The sequence below is a fragment of the Manduca sexta genome, unplaced genomic scaffold, assembly GCF_014839805.1.
Source record: "Manduca sexta isolate Smith_Timp_Sample1 unplaced genomic scaffold, JHU_Msex_v1.0 HiC_scaffold_3102, whole genome shotgun sequence".
In the NCBI taxonomy this organism is placed as follows: domain Eukaryota; kingdom Metazoa; phylum Arthropoda; class Insecta; order Lepidoptera; family Sphingidae; genus Manduca; species Manduca sexta.
The window spans coordinates 1-14,421 of NW_023594134.1; the positions used below are offsets into that span (position 1 = coordinate 1).

At 33.9% G+C, this 14,421-nt stretch overlaps 1 protein-coding gene, 1 long non-coding RNA gene and 1 other non-coding gene across 7 annotated transcripts; 1 reads left to right on the plus strand and 2 right to left on the minus strand.

The window, feature by feature from the left end:
• Positions 1–829: 829 nt before the first annotated feature.
• On the minus strand, positions 830–7,524 carry LOC115444406. The gene is made up of 4 exons (XR_005113745.1): positions 7,266–7,524; positions 5,254–5,341; positions 4,103–4,250; positions 830–1,167 (listed from the first exon to the last, which is right to left on the minus strand). It is a non-coding gene; the product is annotated as an uncharacterized LOC115444406 (transcript).
• Positions 7,525–10,891: 3,367 nt separating this feature from the next.
• Positions 10,892–12,187, plus strand: LOC119192743. Its single transcript, XR_005113744.1, has 2 exons — positions 10,892–11,039; positions 11,131–12,187. It is a non-coding gene; the product is annotated as an uncharacterized LOC119192743 (long non-coding RNA).
• Positions 12,188–12,472: 285 nt separating this feature from the next.
• On the minus strand, positions 12,473–13,963 carry LOC119192742. 5 transcript variants are annotated; one of them, XR_005113743.1, is made up of 4 exons: positions 13,709–13,963; positions 13,386–13,624; positions 13,186–13,309; positions 12,473–12,832 (listed from the first exon to the last, which is right to left on the minus strand). XR_005113743.1 is itself a non-coding variant. In XM_037446504.1 (4 exons), the coding sequence occupies exons 1-4, from the start codon at positions 13,747–13,749 to the stop codon at positions 12,704–12,706; spliced, it is 453 nt and encodes a 150-aa protein (XP_037302401.1). In that variant the 5' UTR covers positions 13,750–13,963; the 3' UTR covers positions 12,473–12,703. The 5 variants fall into 5 exon arrangements, 3 of the variants coding, with proteins under 3 accessions (XP_037302401.1, XP_037302402.1, XP_037302403.1); XR_005113742.1 differs by having other exon boundaries at positions 13,068–13,309; XM_037446504.1 differs by having other exon boundaries at positions 13,466–13,624.
• Between the last annotated feature and the right edge of the window lie 458 nt (positions 13,964–14,421).

A 14,421-nucleotide genomic window follows, 5' to 3' on the forward strand; every position in this document is an offset into this window, starting at 1 on the left:
AAAATAAGAAAAGACAATAATTCTTCTCTCTCTCTCTCTATGGTTCTCCCATTATTTATCTTTCGGAAGCTTTCATTGAAAACCTTAGAATAATGTTACAATTTATATATAATTCAATTTGAACATAAAATATGACATAGAATCTTGTAATAGTGAGCCAGCGAAATACATCCAAAAAATAATGAAATATTTTCTAAGAAGAAAGATCAGAAGTCTCCGCAAGTTTTTTGCCAACTATTTTTGTTTGTTGTGTCAGGCTTAGCGAACCGTCCTGACATTCACTTTGTTAAATATCGAGTTACCACTTCACCTCTCGATGATATTTTATTACGCGTGACATGTTGGTTGATCTTTCAAAATCTAAATATTACATATTTATGTTTGAGAATATAATAGGGTATTTGATATTTTTATAACTTTTATAAAATATGTACGTTGTATAAATTTTAAAATAGAAGAAATCATTGAAATGTAATGAAAAATCCACAAGTTAAAAGCCATTGAAATTTCGTTATAGGGGTGAGTGTCAAAAAACAGAAAAGAGACAAAATACTTGCATTTGACGTCTTGGACATTACGATGCGTACGAAAGAAAGAGATGAAGCAATATAGAGATATGGAGTAGGGACTCCACGCCCACTACTGCACGTAGCAATATTTGAAATTTGAATTACTGCCTCATTTCTTATCAAATTTTAATACTGTTTTCACAGAAGGATTTCTTTTTGTACGAATTGCTGTTACATACTAAAATGCACAAAATCTAACATAGTCAAATACCCTATGGGGTAAAATAATCTATTTTTTAAATGTTCAATAAAATATACAATAAAAGTAGATTTATTTTTATTTTATATATCTTTGGTATATATTAAGCGTTATTAATCAAATTTTCCGATTGGTAAGAATTTCTCGATTCATAATAATTTCTCTGTAACCATAATTACAATATTGCATCGGCTGGCAGGGTTCGTTCGTCATCTCATCATAACATCTCTCGTCATAGTCATTTTCGTATTCGTGGCCATATCCTTCATGGCAGTTTTGCGTGTTTTCTCTGGGCGGTAAGCGACAATTCTGGCCGTCATTGCTAGGAGGGCTTACGTTCCATCTCTGTGAAATAGTACAGCTCAATGTGCCGCCATGTTGGAAGGCGAATGGCCAGGCCTGAAATGAAAACAATTTTACCTTTAATATTCAGTTCATATTATACCGCTATTCTATAGCGGTGATACTTTGGGAGGGGAACTGACTGCCGAGACTAATGTCCATAGGTTCAAAACCCAAGGGCACACACCTCAGACTTTTCTACGATTATGTGTGTATTATTTGTAAAATATCGCTTGCTTTAACGGTGAAGGAAAACATCATGAGGAAACTTGCATGCCTGACAAATTCTCTATAAGACTTTTGAGGGCATATGAAGACTGTCAATAGGTATGCACTAGGCCAGAGTGGTGGACTTAGGCCTTATCCTTCGCAGACCATACAGACAGACCCGTTCCGAGCAGTGGGATAATACAAGGTTGATATTATTATAGAGTTCATTCATCACATACCACCAATAAGTCCAGTTTTTGTTGCGTATCACCTACTCTGCCGTTCTAAGCGTAAAAGCGGTATGTCGGAGAAACCTTATTTCGAGATAATCGAAGTTTTTTAAATATAGTTTTATATATAAAACTGAGATAGAGAAACTCTTTTAAGGTTTTTTTTAACAAGTTTTAAACAAAATTCAGTTATTTGGGTAAGTTCATTGGATGGGTATTTCTTTAAGCTATCTGACGACATAAAAATCAAGATTTCGTTTTTTTTTTGAGTTTAGCACGGCACTACTATATCATTTATTCAGAATGGAATTCCCTAGAAGTAGATAAACTATACCAAGTCCTTTCTGCATCATACTTCGATAAATTGTTGCGGTAACCTCAGATTAAAGTAGGATATTGACATTAAGGTGGTAGCTCAAGGTCCATTTTCATACATTTTGTTTCGGCTTTAATCTGGGTAACTAAACAAGTATTGGCAAGTAAAGAATTTAAATTCACGTCTAGTTAGTGATTAGTTCTCGCAGTTGAAAGAAAAACGTAAAATAATTAATAATCATGGATATTTCTGCCTTTAAAATTTCGTCATATTAAATTTTAAAGGCCGAAATATCCATGATTATTAATTATTTTACGTTTTCGTTCAACTGCGAGAACTAATCACTAACTAGACGTGAATTTAAATTCTTTACTTGCCAATACTTGTTTAGTTACCCAGATTAAAGCCGAAACAAAATGTATGAAAATGGACCTTGAGCTACCACCTTAATTCATGTTTGTTAAAACGATATATATAGCGTTTTTTTTATTAGTATAAAAGAAGTGTGGTGTGTAGACGACGTAAGACATCCTATTTATGTATGTTGTTTTTTTTTTTTCAATGTGTGTTTAGCGGCAGCAAATAACGGTTTCTGACGTTAATGCTTTTTTGGCTTATTCTTGGTAATTAAAAACTAATTTTATGCTATATATTTATAAGACAGGGCGCGCAGAGCCACGCTGTGATTAGTTTTAATCACTGTATATGTATTAAATGAATCAACTCGCTATTACTAAGTACTTATTTACGAATGTAAATTACCTTAATAAACTGACGTTATTTAGAAAGTGTGCTGTTGGGATTTCTACAGTTAGTGTCATTGCGAGTTGTCGAAATATTACTCAAAGATCAAATATCTCGAAGATTTATCATTATTGCGTCAATGGGCGGTAGTTTTCAACAATCATCAACTGACCCACTTGCACGTCCCTGGCCCTATGCTATAAAAATATGCCGAGACCTCCCAATTGCCTTGAGTGTTAATATTATAGACACGTATTTGAGCAATGACTTGACCGCACTTTTTATGTCCAAATAAACATATTTCGCGCCACATGTGTTCGACGATAGATGCGAAATGGAAAGATTTTTCCGAGGCACAAAAAAGAGGTTAATATGAATAAAGAATATTGTAATTTCGAGAAGTAATCACTGTCTATGCGCCAGGAATCTAACGAGACAAAGAAACATACAGGGTAACAATAAAACTGGAGCATCTCTTTAACGTCCAGAGATAAATTTTATTTATACTCGCTAACAGCTGCAAACTTTTGGTCAGCGCGGGCGCGGGACGTAAAACTTTCGTGTTTGTTATTATACGTTGTTTCCATGTTCCTTCCAGTTGGACAAGATATTTGGTTTTGTTTATGGTCTGAAGGAAGGGTCGGAAAGTAGTTCTTAATATTTTTTTGTCCAAATAGTCATTGTTTATTTGTTGATGGCCTCTCTTAAGAACACACAAGTTGAATCAACCCATAAAAATATTTAGATTGGTTTTATGTATTTTTAGAAGCATACAGCATTTTAGCAAAATAATCATTTCTCAAGATAGAAAAATGATGCTACCCTACATTCATAAATGCATACTATGATATATAACTTTTAAATCTCATTTTAAATACTTTAAAACAGCAAAAGACAACGTATACGATAAAACATTTACGACAAAATGGTTTTCAAAACGGCACATTCAAATGCAAATCCATAGATCAGTACGAGGACCTTCGTGGAACGTGTTCACTAATCCGCCGATGACAGAAAGTATAGGAGTTCGCCACGCCACTGATTCATTGCACGGGCGGGGCGCTGCCCGTCGTGCGGTTTCAAACGAATTAAGGGGATGACAGAGTCGACACGTGATAAATCGTCAACAAATTATCCTAGCGACAGCGTGGACTTTGTTTCTGTTTGTAGGCAAACAGTAATATAAGATATTTTTTATAGAAGAGGGATATTGAGCACGTCGCTTGATTTTTACAATTCCAGGAGTCAAGAATTTTGAATAATATCTAGTAGTATCTAATTACTCAATTTAATTTCATGCGTTTTTTGGCCATGACCAAAACATTTTGATCATGTTTTATAATCATGATCTTGTTAAATGTAAAGAATATCGAAAACGTAACATTAGACAAATTTCTATATCATTTGCGATTTTTTTCTTCATTCTATCACGGTATGATTTTACATACATAAAACACATAATTACAGTTCTTTTTATTGCCGTCTGCCTTACCAAGCTTAGTGGATGCGGCGGCGTGTGCGCAGAGCGTGGCTCGTGCAGCAAAGCCCGCAGGTGCGCTATGTACGAAGCCGCTAGTCGCAGCGTGTCTAACTTCGACAGCTTCGTGTCCGCCGGCACCCACGGCAATGTTGTCTTTAACCTTTGAAACATTGTTAGTTTAAATTAAAATTATAATCTTTATAGTTATATATAGAATATTTTTTGTATGGTATAACTGCCGGCAAAAAACTCACTAGAGTTGAGAGACTACTAAGTCTACCGTGAGGAATTTGTTATTTTCGTATCACTACATTTCCATAAAAGAAAATCAGCCACCATGCAGTCGTGTGTTCAAGTTGTTTGACGGCTGTTATACCCTAGAAACTACAAAGTTTTTTTTAAATTAAGAACCGATCTAACTTTTGTTAGTTTCTCTATTTAGAACATTGATGTAAAGAAAGAAATAACAAAACAGTCAGTGTATTGATACAGACACATATATTAGCAATGTTTTTCGAGGCTAAGCAGATTTATTATCAGCCCCAAATTTCGCTTAGTTATATTATGTGTCGAGTAATAAGGGGGCGTGCCTATTGCTATTTTTGTTTTTATATACTAGTTACAGTTCCAAGGTCAGAACTGAATAGAAAAATCCAGTATCATTGGGATTGAACGTGAGACCTCAGCACGAAACTCCCATTGTAAAATATTTACGCCACCAAGGCAATAACCAAGGGAAAAAAATGTTAATAAATAAATCAGAAAACACAAAATAAGCAGTTTCTGCGTGTAGATATAACGCGAAATACTTAAGATAACAAGTCATTAAAGTCGAATGTAAGTAACAATATATGGTTTATTAAAGATGTTAAAAGGCGTACACAATAATGGACACGATTTTTTACTCTACAATGTAGTTTACATAACTTAAGACAATTTTTATTCTTAAGATGAATTCCCGTCTCAATGATGGTTTCGGTGAGAGATGAACCATGAATACCTATCTTTACGGCATAATCATTACACAAGAGTGGAAACTATAAGGACACCTATTCATAAACAACATTATCTACACAAAAGTAAAACATTGTTGTTTAAAGCCTTATGTTTATGAAGACGTCTATCATTGGTTACGTCTGATCTTATGACTCAAGTTACATTACCTGCAAAATGCTTTGGAGAGAACGCGCATCCTCGCCCGCTCTCTTGCGTTAGCAGCATTTCTGTGCTGCGGTTCGTGAGAACTCCGCCCTAAACACAACATTATAGTATATTAGTATTTTTATTTAGAAGTTTTTCATGGGACGTTACACATAATACTGACAATACTAATTCTAATACTGTTGCATTGTTTAGCATAATATCTTTCCGATAATGCCGTCGACTTAAAGCAGGACGTAACGCGATCGTTATTCGCGACTTTATCTGCGTGAAAGGCCTTTCCTGCTATAAAGTGTCTAAAACATTATACGAGGCCAATAAAATGAATACAATATAAATATAACATCTAATTCAGGGATTAGATTTGCATACAGACGAATAGGTAAGAATATGAGTAATATGTATAGTGAATACAGCTTTTATCGGGTGCATTCGAGTACGAATTATTTTCCATGTTATTTTACCAATAGTCTAAATGAGGCATACATCAAGAGTTATAATATCACCTTGTGGTTTCCGATCATCCCGATCTCAGACAACGGACATCTTGCTTGCATTTTTTAAGTCACTGACAGACGTTGTTTAGTTGTAGCAGGGCACTTTAGATTACTTTTTTGCGTTTCAGCGCACGTATTCTCTACGAGTAATTCATCCCTGTTGACCCATTCAAGCTATCTACATTTAGGATATTTACTCGATTTTGAATTAGCTTTTTATCAGATTATGAAAGGAGTGATTTCTTTCTCTATCCACTAAAAGAAATGATTGCGTCGCTTGTTGTATCACAGAAACTTAAAAATATTGAACTTCTAGACTAGTCCATTGATACCTATTCATGGTTGAGCTCCTTAGTTATTACTGGTAGACGGAGGCGGTCATAGGGGGAGGCGAACCGGGCAACCGCCCAGGGCCTCCTGCTTACAAGAGCCTCACATGGTAGCTTGGAGCACTTTTTTATGGTCTTTCCGACGAAAGTGTCAAAACCGGGGGATATTTTCTTTGCTACGCCAGGGGCTTCGCGTCGTTTAGCGCCGTCACTGCTGGTGGAACTTACCCATGCAGTATCTAAGCAAACGGTCTAATGTACGCTAATAAATCCTTAGTTTCTACTTTCTACTTCGTAATCTAACCTTCGTGTTTAAAGCGGCATAAATTCTGTTAGTGCCTCCGTAGGGTATCAAATGCATTGATAAAATTAAAAGAGTTATTAAATTATTCAATTTAAAATAGTCTACAATCTGTACTCCATATTATAACTGTTCATCATACTCTCTTTTTTATTTAATAAAATTATTCAAGAACAAAATTTGCATAGTTCTTTGACGGTGTCATTAAAGTTGTTCAATTGTGGTTATATTTCTACTCTAGTATAAAGCGTTCTAGTATGAATTTGAAATGGGTAATGCAAACAAAATAACCCTCGGTGATTATTTACTTTTCATTGATAAAAAGCATCTTGTGGATGTCAGATTCTGGCCAAATTTACTCAAAACACAGAAACCGCTGTATAAAAATATTAAAATTTCTTTATTTTATAGAATTTGTAAGAACTAAGGTGTAAGATAACAAAATTATTACGAAGCTTTTATGGATTTCGCAATTAAATTTAAATAAGAGTATCTGCTTGGGCAAATCTCCTTGGTGATGCGCTATCAGTTGGTGCTATTATATTATGGCTGAATGATTAATTAAGAGTGATCAAAGCAGTTATTTTTTATAGAATCTTAATTGTGGACATCGTAGTGCTATAACCACATGTTTATTTAACAAAGACTGCGTTACAAACACATTTGGTGTGGGATTTACCTACATAATCAAAAAAATTATACTTATGTTCAGAAATTATTAAAAGCATATATTAACCAACGATAGGTAGTGAATATAAATGCGCTTTTAGCGCAATAAAAAATAAAGCAATTTAAAATATTAAAAAAATGCCAACTATCATTTCCTAAATTACCAGAGTACTTACATTAAGTTAACTGCCACAATAAATTTAAATTCAATAAATTACCTGAACTAGATTGCGTGTCATCGAAGAAAAAATCGTCATCGTCGGCATCATCGGACCTTTTCTCAACCGGCGGCGATCTGTTCATGCGTTTTCGAGGCATTTTATTGCACTTTTATCACTTAACACTGCACTATAACCTTTTCATATACCGCAATTATTAAGGGTTGGTCCACCCTCTTGCCGTTCAGCGTGACTGTTCCCATTTGAGATGCGCGCGCGCAAGGCGGGCGAGCCGCAAGTTGGGCGGCGCCTTCGTTCGCCCCTCCCGTGGAATATTCAGGATCAGTCTTGGACTAATGAACGATGTTGTTAGTACATAAATACACGAATGTTTTAATATTTTTGTTGCATCCGATTTATGGTTGTGGTAAATAGTTTTTCATTTATTATAGCGATTTCTTAAATAAGGAAGCCTAAACTATAAGGAATTATGTACTCTATATTGTTACCGAAGAAACTACACGCATGGTTACAGTATACAGATATTTAATATAATAAAGAGAATACTAAAATGATAAACTTAGAGAAATTTCCCTATATCATAGCCGCCATCTCTACAATTAAAATTCGTTAATTTTTCAGTCTAAGTTAATGATTATTTTTTTAATTCTGAGTTGTCACAAGCTTTTTTGGTATGCCTACATGATTAATGAAAATTTTTAATTATTAATTTCCCCTTAAGGCTGGCTTTGTCGTAAAATGACTTCAGTACCTGCTTAGATACTGAAGAAAAAATATGAGGTATTTACTTTAAACCCAAGTGCGTCTAGAAAGCACCAAATGGTCCTCATTCGGCAAATATAAAATTAGATTATTTACATCGCAATATAGGTTTTCGCTTTTATTTTCAAATTAATTTTCCCGTAACTAATAATTGACACTTATTCATACATCAGATCTGTAATGCTGTTAACTGATATTATGATTCCAATTTTATTTAATGATGCGGTAAAATAGAATAAGTAGGTAAGAAATATTTTTTTTTAAGAAAAACGTGTCACGCAGAAGTGCAAAGCAATTAGCGCCGTCACATAAAAACGTTGACGTAAAGTCAGAAAGGTTGCGCTTCCGCGATATTCAATACTTTATCGGAATACAACACGTGCTACACATGACGTGTTTTCACGTCACAAATGACGCCTTTATTCCATTTACCGATATTGTTTTACGTTCATTGGCTTATATAAGTATAATTGGTTATCAGGTAATACGTAACCGTTATGCTGACGTAGCTAGATTTAGGTTACGCTATGATACGCATTACTATAGAAGGCTAATGTAAAGGCTCAAATGTGTATTAATAAAAAAAATATGATGTTAATATAGTAACAGACGGTGCTATGCCCAATAGCCTTACATTTTAGTATTACATAGCCCTATATTATAGATTATTCAGGCGCAGCGCGGCGGGGTGTAAATACTCAAATGATCAAAGTAGAATGGGTACAGGTGTAGCACATCTTTTAGATGTTAACCGTTTATGAAATTTCGACAAGTAATAATTTAACATCGACTGTAACCAACATAGTATTGTAGGTATGTATGTAGCATGCTTGTAATAGAACACATATAGGTATATGTAATAACATTACACACGTATATTTGTAATAAAATTTAATTTACACTTAATTATTGAAATTAGTAAAATTGGTGCATTTCCTGTCTACGTTTTTGTTCAAGCACGTCACGCGGCCCTAATTGTGGATGAGATCAAGTACCGCCGAGGGTTCCGTCTGAGAGGTGTTAGACGGATTGCTGCAAATAGGATGTGCTTAGGGTTGTGACACACTGGTATAAATCTAACTCTCTTTAATTCAAAACCCTTTTTGTCTTTTCACAGCTTTCATATTATTATAGAACGTGAATACCTAATTTGCTTATATATTTTATTTCATCACTTGTCTGTCGACTCGATCTGTACTTAAAATTAATATTTTATATAGGTACTTACCTCAATTTTTATGATAGCAGTAATAGTAGCTAGTGCCTAGGTACTTTTACTTTTTGAAGTAAGTCACCTTGAATTAAATACAAGATACGAATTGAAGACATATTATAATAAAATACTATCCCACATTTTCATAGATATTGAAGAAAAAATATATTTTTTTAATTTAAATTTATACATTTTCTAAACGCGACAGCCCTAGTCGCTCCAGGTGGCGGATATCAAAGCATTGAATTTAACCGTTCCGACGAAAAGTGATTCGTTTTAAGCGCCATCCAGTGTGACTTACGGCGGTGCCTACTGTTTTCTTAACAAATATTGTTTTTTGTTCCACTTACACGTATACCTACACAGTGAATTGATAGCACGGAATCTTTAAAATAACCATTAAATAAATCTCGTGTTGTTTTATTACAAGCCGAGCTGAGATGTAGTTTATTGAGAGATGAAATTAAATTTTAAAGTGATTTTTAACTGGGATCAGGACAAATAATCAATGTCTTAAACTATCAATTCTGTCTTCTTTGTGCTGCCTTTATCTCACTCTAGCGTGTTCTCGCTGCAATTTATTCCCGCATGGTGAAAAGGACTCGATTTGGTTTTTTAGCCTGCCAGATTTTCTTAGAAAATTCCATACCTATTGTCAAACTTGAGCATCTAATTTCGGGCCCCGTTGATAACAGCCCATATTAGCCACATTATTATGCTTTATAATCATGCCACTGCACCAAGGAAGTGTTCTCATTAATAAATAATTATTAATAATATGTATAATAAGTTTTCTTCTTTTTGTGCAGGCGTCTGTAGTCGACAACCGGGGAAACATGTAAATGGGGTATACGAATCCACGGGCTTAACGACTAAAGGGGCCCGAAGGTAAGTGGAAAAAGGAGATGTGGTTAGGAAAGTGGCGGAAGGATAGGAAATTATTAAGATGAGCAGAGGGGAGGAGGGGAAATGTTCGTGATCCCTTATAAGCCTTAATATGTATGTATTTACAGCCACGAGGTATACATACTCAACTGTGTGACTAGGACCGCGACAAATGCGAACACCTAGTGCACAAGAATTGCTTTATTCTTTTTTTTTTATTAAATCTTTATTTAAGGCGATACCTCAAGGTCCATTTTCATACATTTTGTTTCGGCTTTAATCTGGGTAACTAAACAAGTATTGGCAAGTAAAGAATTTAAATTCACGTCTAGTTAGTGATTAGTTCTCGCAGTTGAAAGAAAAACGTAAAAATAATTAATAATCATGGATATTTCGGCCTTTAAAATTTCATCAAATTTGACAAGTACGTATTGTTAGTGTGAGTGACGGCTGACTGAGTATAGCGGCACAAATGAGAACTATATATAAATGATTAACGCTGTCGCACCAAGATAACCGTGAGATGGCGTTATTTATTCTTTTCAAATTGGATATATCGTAGTAGAATATACATGAATCATTTAAAAACACATCAAATATGATATGCCTTTTAAATAATTTTGTAATGGGAAAAATAGAAAATAGAAATGAGGAGAATCACTAACTTTTTATCACGACAGAGGGCGCACTGTACCTTGGCTTGACAAAACAAACGTCAAACCGTATGACGTATCACTGAGTGTTTATGTATATAATATACTTTTGTTCCAAATGCCTCAATGCAGTGCGTTAAATTGTAAAACAGAGGAAAACATTTATTTCCAAAGGAAAGTAAACGTAGAAAGCAATGGGAATCTGCGTTACGTATAAAAACTTCGAAGCTAGTAGCACAGCACGATTGTGTGTTGCGCATTTTACAGAAAAAGATTATTACGGGAAAATCAATTATACAGGTGAGTCACTATAGAATTTCTATGTGATTTACCTATTTCCATTAATTTTTAATTACTTCGTGCTAATTATTTTTGTTTTTTATGATTTCAGGTTATGAGCTCCTTGCAAAATTTCTTAAAAAGACAGCTGTGCTATCTGTGTTCTTCTTAACGAAGATAAAACCAGAAAATCCAGCTGTTGTGGCACATCAACAACGTATTGAACGAAGAAGTCAGTCGAGTAACAAATGTAGATGATTCACAACCATCAAGTAGCAAAGTTAACCTAATAAGTGACAGACAATTTACTGGAAGTTGATCATGAAGAAGCAGTCAAAACAGAAGACAACAGTGCAGTAGGATGTACATATATTATGCATGAATTTATATCTAAGGGCACTCAAGTTGATCAAGAACACAAATATGGGTTTATGAATAGATATAAAGATGATAATGCCACTATTAAGTTTTACACAGGTTTTGAATCATATAAAAAATTTAATTTAGTCTACTCAGCTCTTAGTCCAGTGGTTCACAAAATAAAATATTATGGCAGCAATGTGATTATTCTTAGCAGTGATTCTAATTCTAATTTATTAGTTGGTGCAATACCTGGTAGCTTGCTGTTATATTGTTCTCAAGCATTTGCAGGATTGATAAGTGATCAGTAGGCAGTGGAACAAAGTGACCTTTTAGCAAAATGTGAAAGTGGTAGTATATACTGACTGACAGAGGATTTATGATACAATATATATTTCATCAGACAAAAATGTGACCATTAGGATTCCCAGTTTCTTAAAAGAAAAATTTCAGTTGCCTGGTCTTAATGTAATAAAAGATAGGGAGCTTGCAAACAAAGGAGTTCATATAGAAAGAATAATAGGATTAACAAAGACAAACAAAATTTAAAAATGAATTAGACCATAACTATATCCCAATAGTGAGCAAAATCTTTTTTTATGTTTTATGTGCTAAACATCTACAATTTCAGGAATTATACTATTACTATATTGTGAAAGATATTAGATAAAAAGATGTAATTATTTCAATTTATTTATTAATTGTAAATAGTTCTTATACACATACTTATTTACATTTCTGGTTCTAAATTATGTACATAAAAGTTTAACAAATTTGTCAACATGCCATTAATAAATGAGTCATCTCTATTAATGAATATTATTTTCATATCCTCAAATGTGTAAACAATAAAATTGCAATATTGCGTCCCCCGAACAATAAAGTTGGCCTTGGATTTGGGCATAAAATGGATGCTGCTTTTTAAATGTAATTCTCCATTAAGTATTTTAAGTAAGGCACAGTCACAGAGGTTATTTTATAATATCTAGCAGCATATGGACACTTAACCTCAACAATAGTATCTTTACCCAATATACCGTCTGGAGAAACAGCCAGAAAAGGATATTCAAATGATATAATGAATCCACTTTTGATTATTTTTAGTCCATAATCTCTATCATATTTGGCAATGGAAATAGTTTCTTGGATTTTACTATGCACAACTAACATAGTCTGCACAGCTTTGGGGCCAAAATCATATCGATTACATATATTTTTGGTACTTATATGCTTTACTGTGGCACACTAAATGAAACATACTGGCAGTAATCCTGCATGATCTTTCATGCCACTCAGAGGAATCACTTTGGGCTCTTGTATTCTTCTCACTTCCTGAATTTGTTCAGATATAATATTTTTAATAATAGCTTCTCTAGTAAAATATCTATTGGAGTCCTATCTACATAGGTGTAACGATCCCATTCAATGCCATGTGGATTTGCGGGTTCACATGTCTGTAATAAAGGTATTGAGCTTTCATCATATCCCATTACTAAAATTTTCACATAATCAGCATAACTGTCCATAATATCAGTAAGTATCTTTTAGTGTGTTATAAGTACAAGATTTCAATATCTTGTTGGGTAAATTTTGAGCTGCAATGGGTGAATTATAAAATACTTTCTTGGGTCTATTGAATGTCATTAATTTTGAGTACTTGACAGATGCAATTTAATATTTTTTGTGTACCATCCAACAATACAGAGACATGTTTGCAACATGCTTGAGTACCACTGCCTGCAGCACAATCGCAATGGCATTCTTCAATTACTCCATCTTTACTTAATTTTATATCCACAAAGTATACCATTTTTTTCATACTGGCTTTACATTGTCCTCGCAAGTGGGTATAAATGCCATCTGTGGAATAGCGGGCAGTCACAAGATGTCGAAATTCGTACAGGAGTTGTCCTTTATGCTGAGTATTATATCTGCAAAAACAATAATGTAGTAAGAAAATATAATATAATGTTATCAAGATATCATGATATATGAGTGTAGGTATACCAATTTAAATACATAAAATTTACACTGTCATCTTTGTAAACAACTGCCTAAGATTATAATCATTACATATGGGTACATAACTTTCAAAATATTCCTGTATTGCTTGTCTCGTAATCATTGGTAAAGAAGTGTCCGCAATTATGTCTCTGAAAGTATCAGTGGCTGGACTCAGATATGCGATCTCCTCTTGGATCTCGCAGTCAACACCAAAATTTTTATTCCGGTCATTAGATTGCAATCTATAACAAAAACAAGAACTGAGGTCCGAGAACAAGAAAATAAGGCATATAAGCGAATTATAACCTAAATATTATAGTATTTACCTTTCTATCAAATTAGCCTTTTTTTCCGGCAATTGACGCATTTCTTTTACGAACCTCAACTTTAAGTTGAGGCACAGTCATGAAAGCGTACATATTTTAATGAATTAGCACTTCAAATTTCTTGAAATAGCGTCTTCACTTACGTCAAGAAAAGTAAACAACGGTAAACAAAGTACACTCGTGTACCTCCATTGTTATGAGTATTTGATAGAAGCCTTATTTATGATTTGACATATTACAACCGACGTTGCCGCTCTTCCTTATTGACCGTCGTCAAGGTCGTGAAGTGAACCTATGGGACGTTGCCAGCTCAATACCCTGTTGGGTCTAAGGTAAAAGTAAGTTTCATCACATTACGTTAATGTCACTACTATTGCACGCGGTTTTGCCTGTGCAAAATTTTAGATTTAAAATTATAAATAAGATCGCCTGAGAATTTTACCTGTATTTAATATAATGTAATTTGTAAATGTGACGATCGATAAAAGAATATAATATATAGTTTTTTCAATAAAAGTTATGATTTTGTTTCTATTTATTAACTTCTCCTCGGGATAGGTGCTTTAAAATCGTATTTTATACAGTAACTTTTTTCGAATAAAATTATTTACGGATTTTATCGTGGTGATTTATATTATTATTTTCTCCTAATGCTATATGTACTTATATTGGGAGAAAATAATAATATATATCACCGCGATAAAATACGTAAA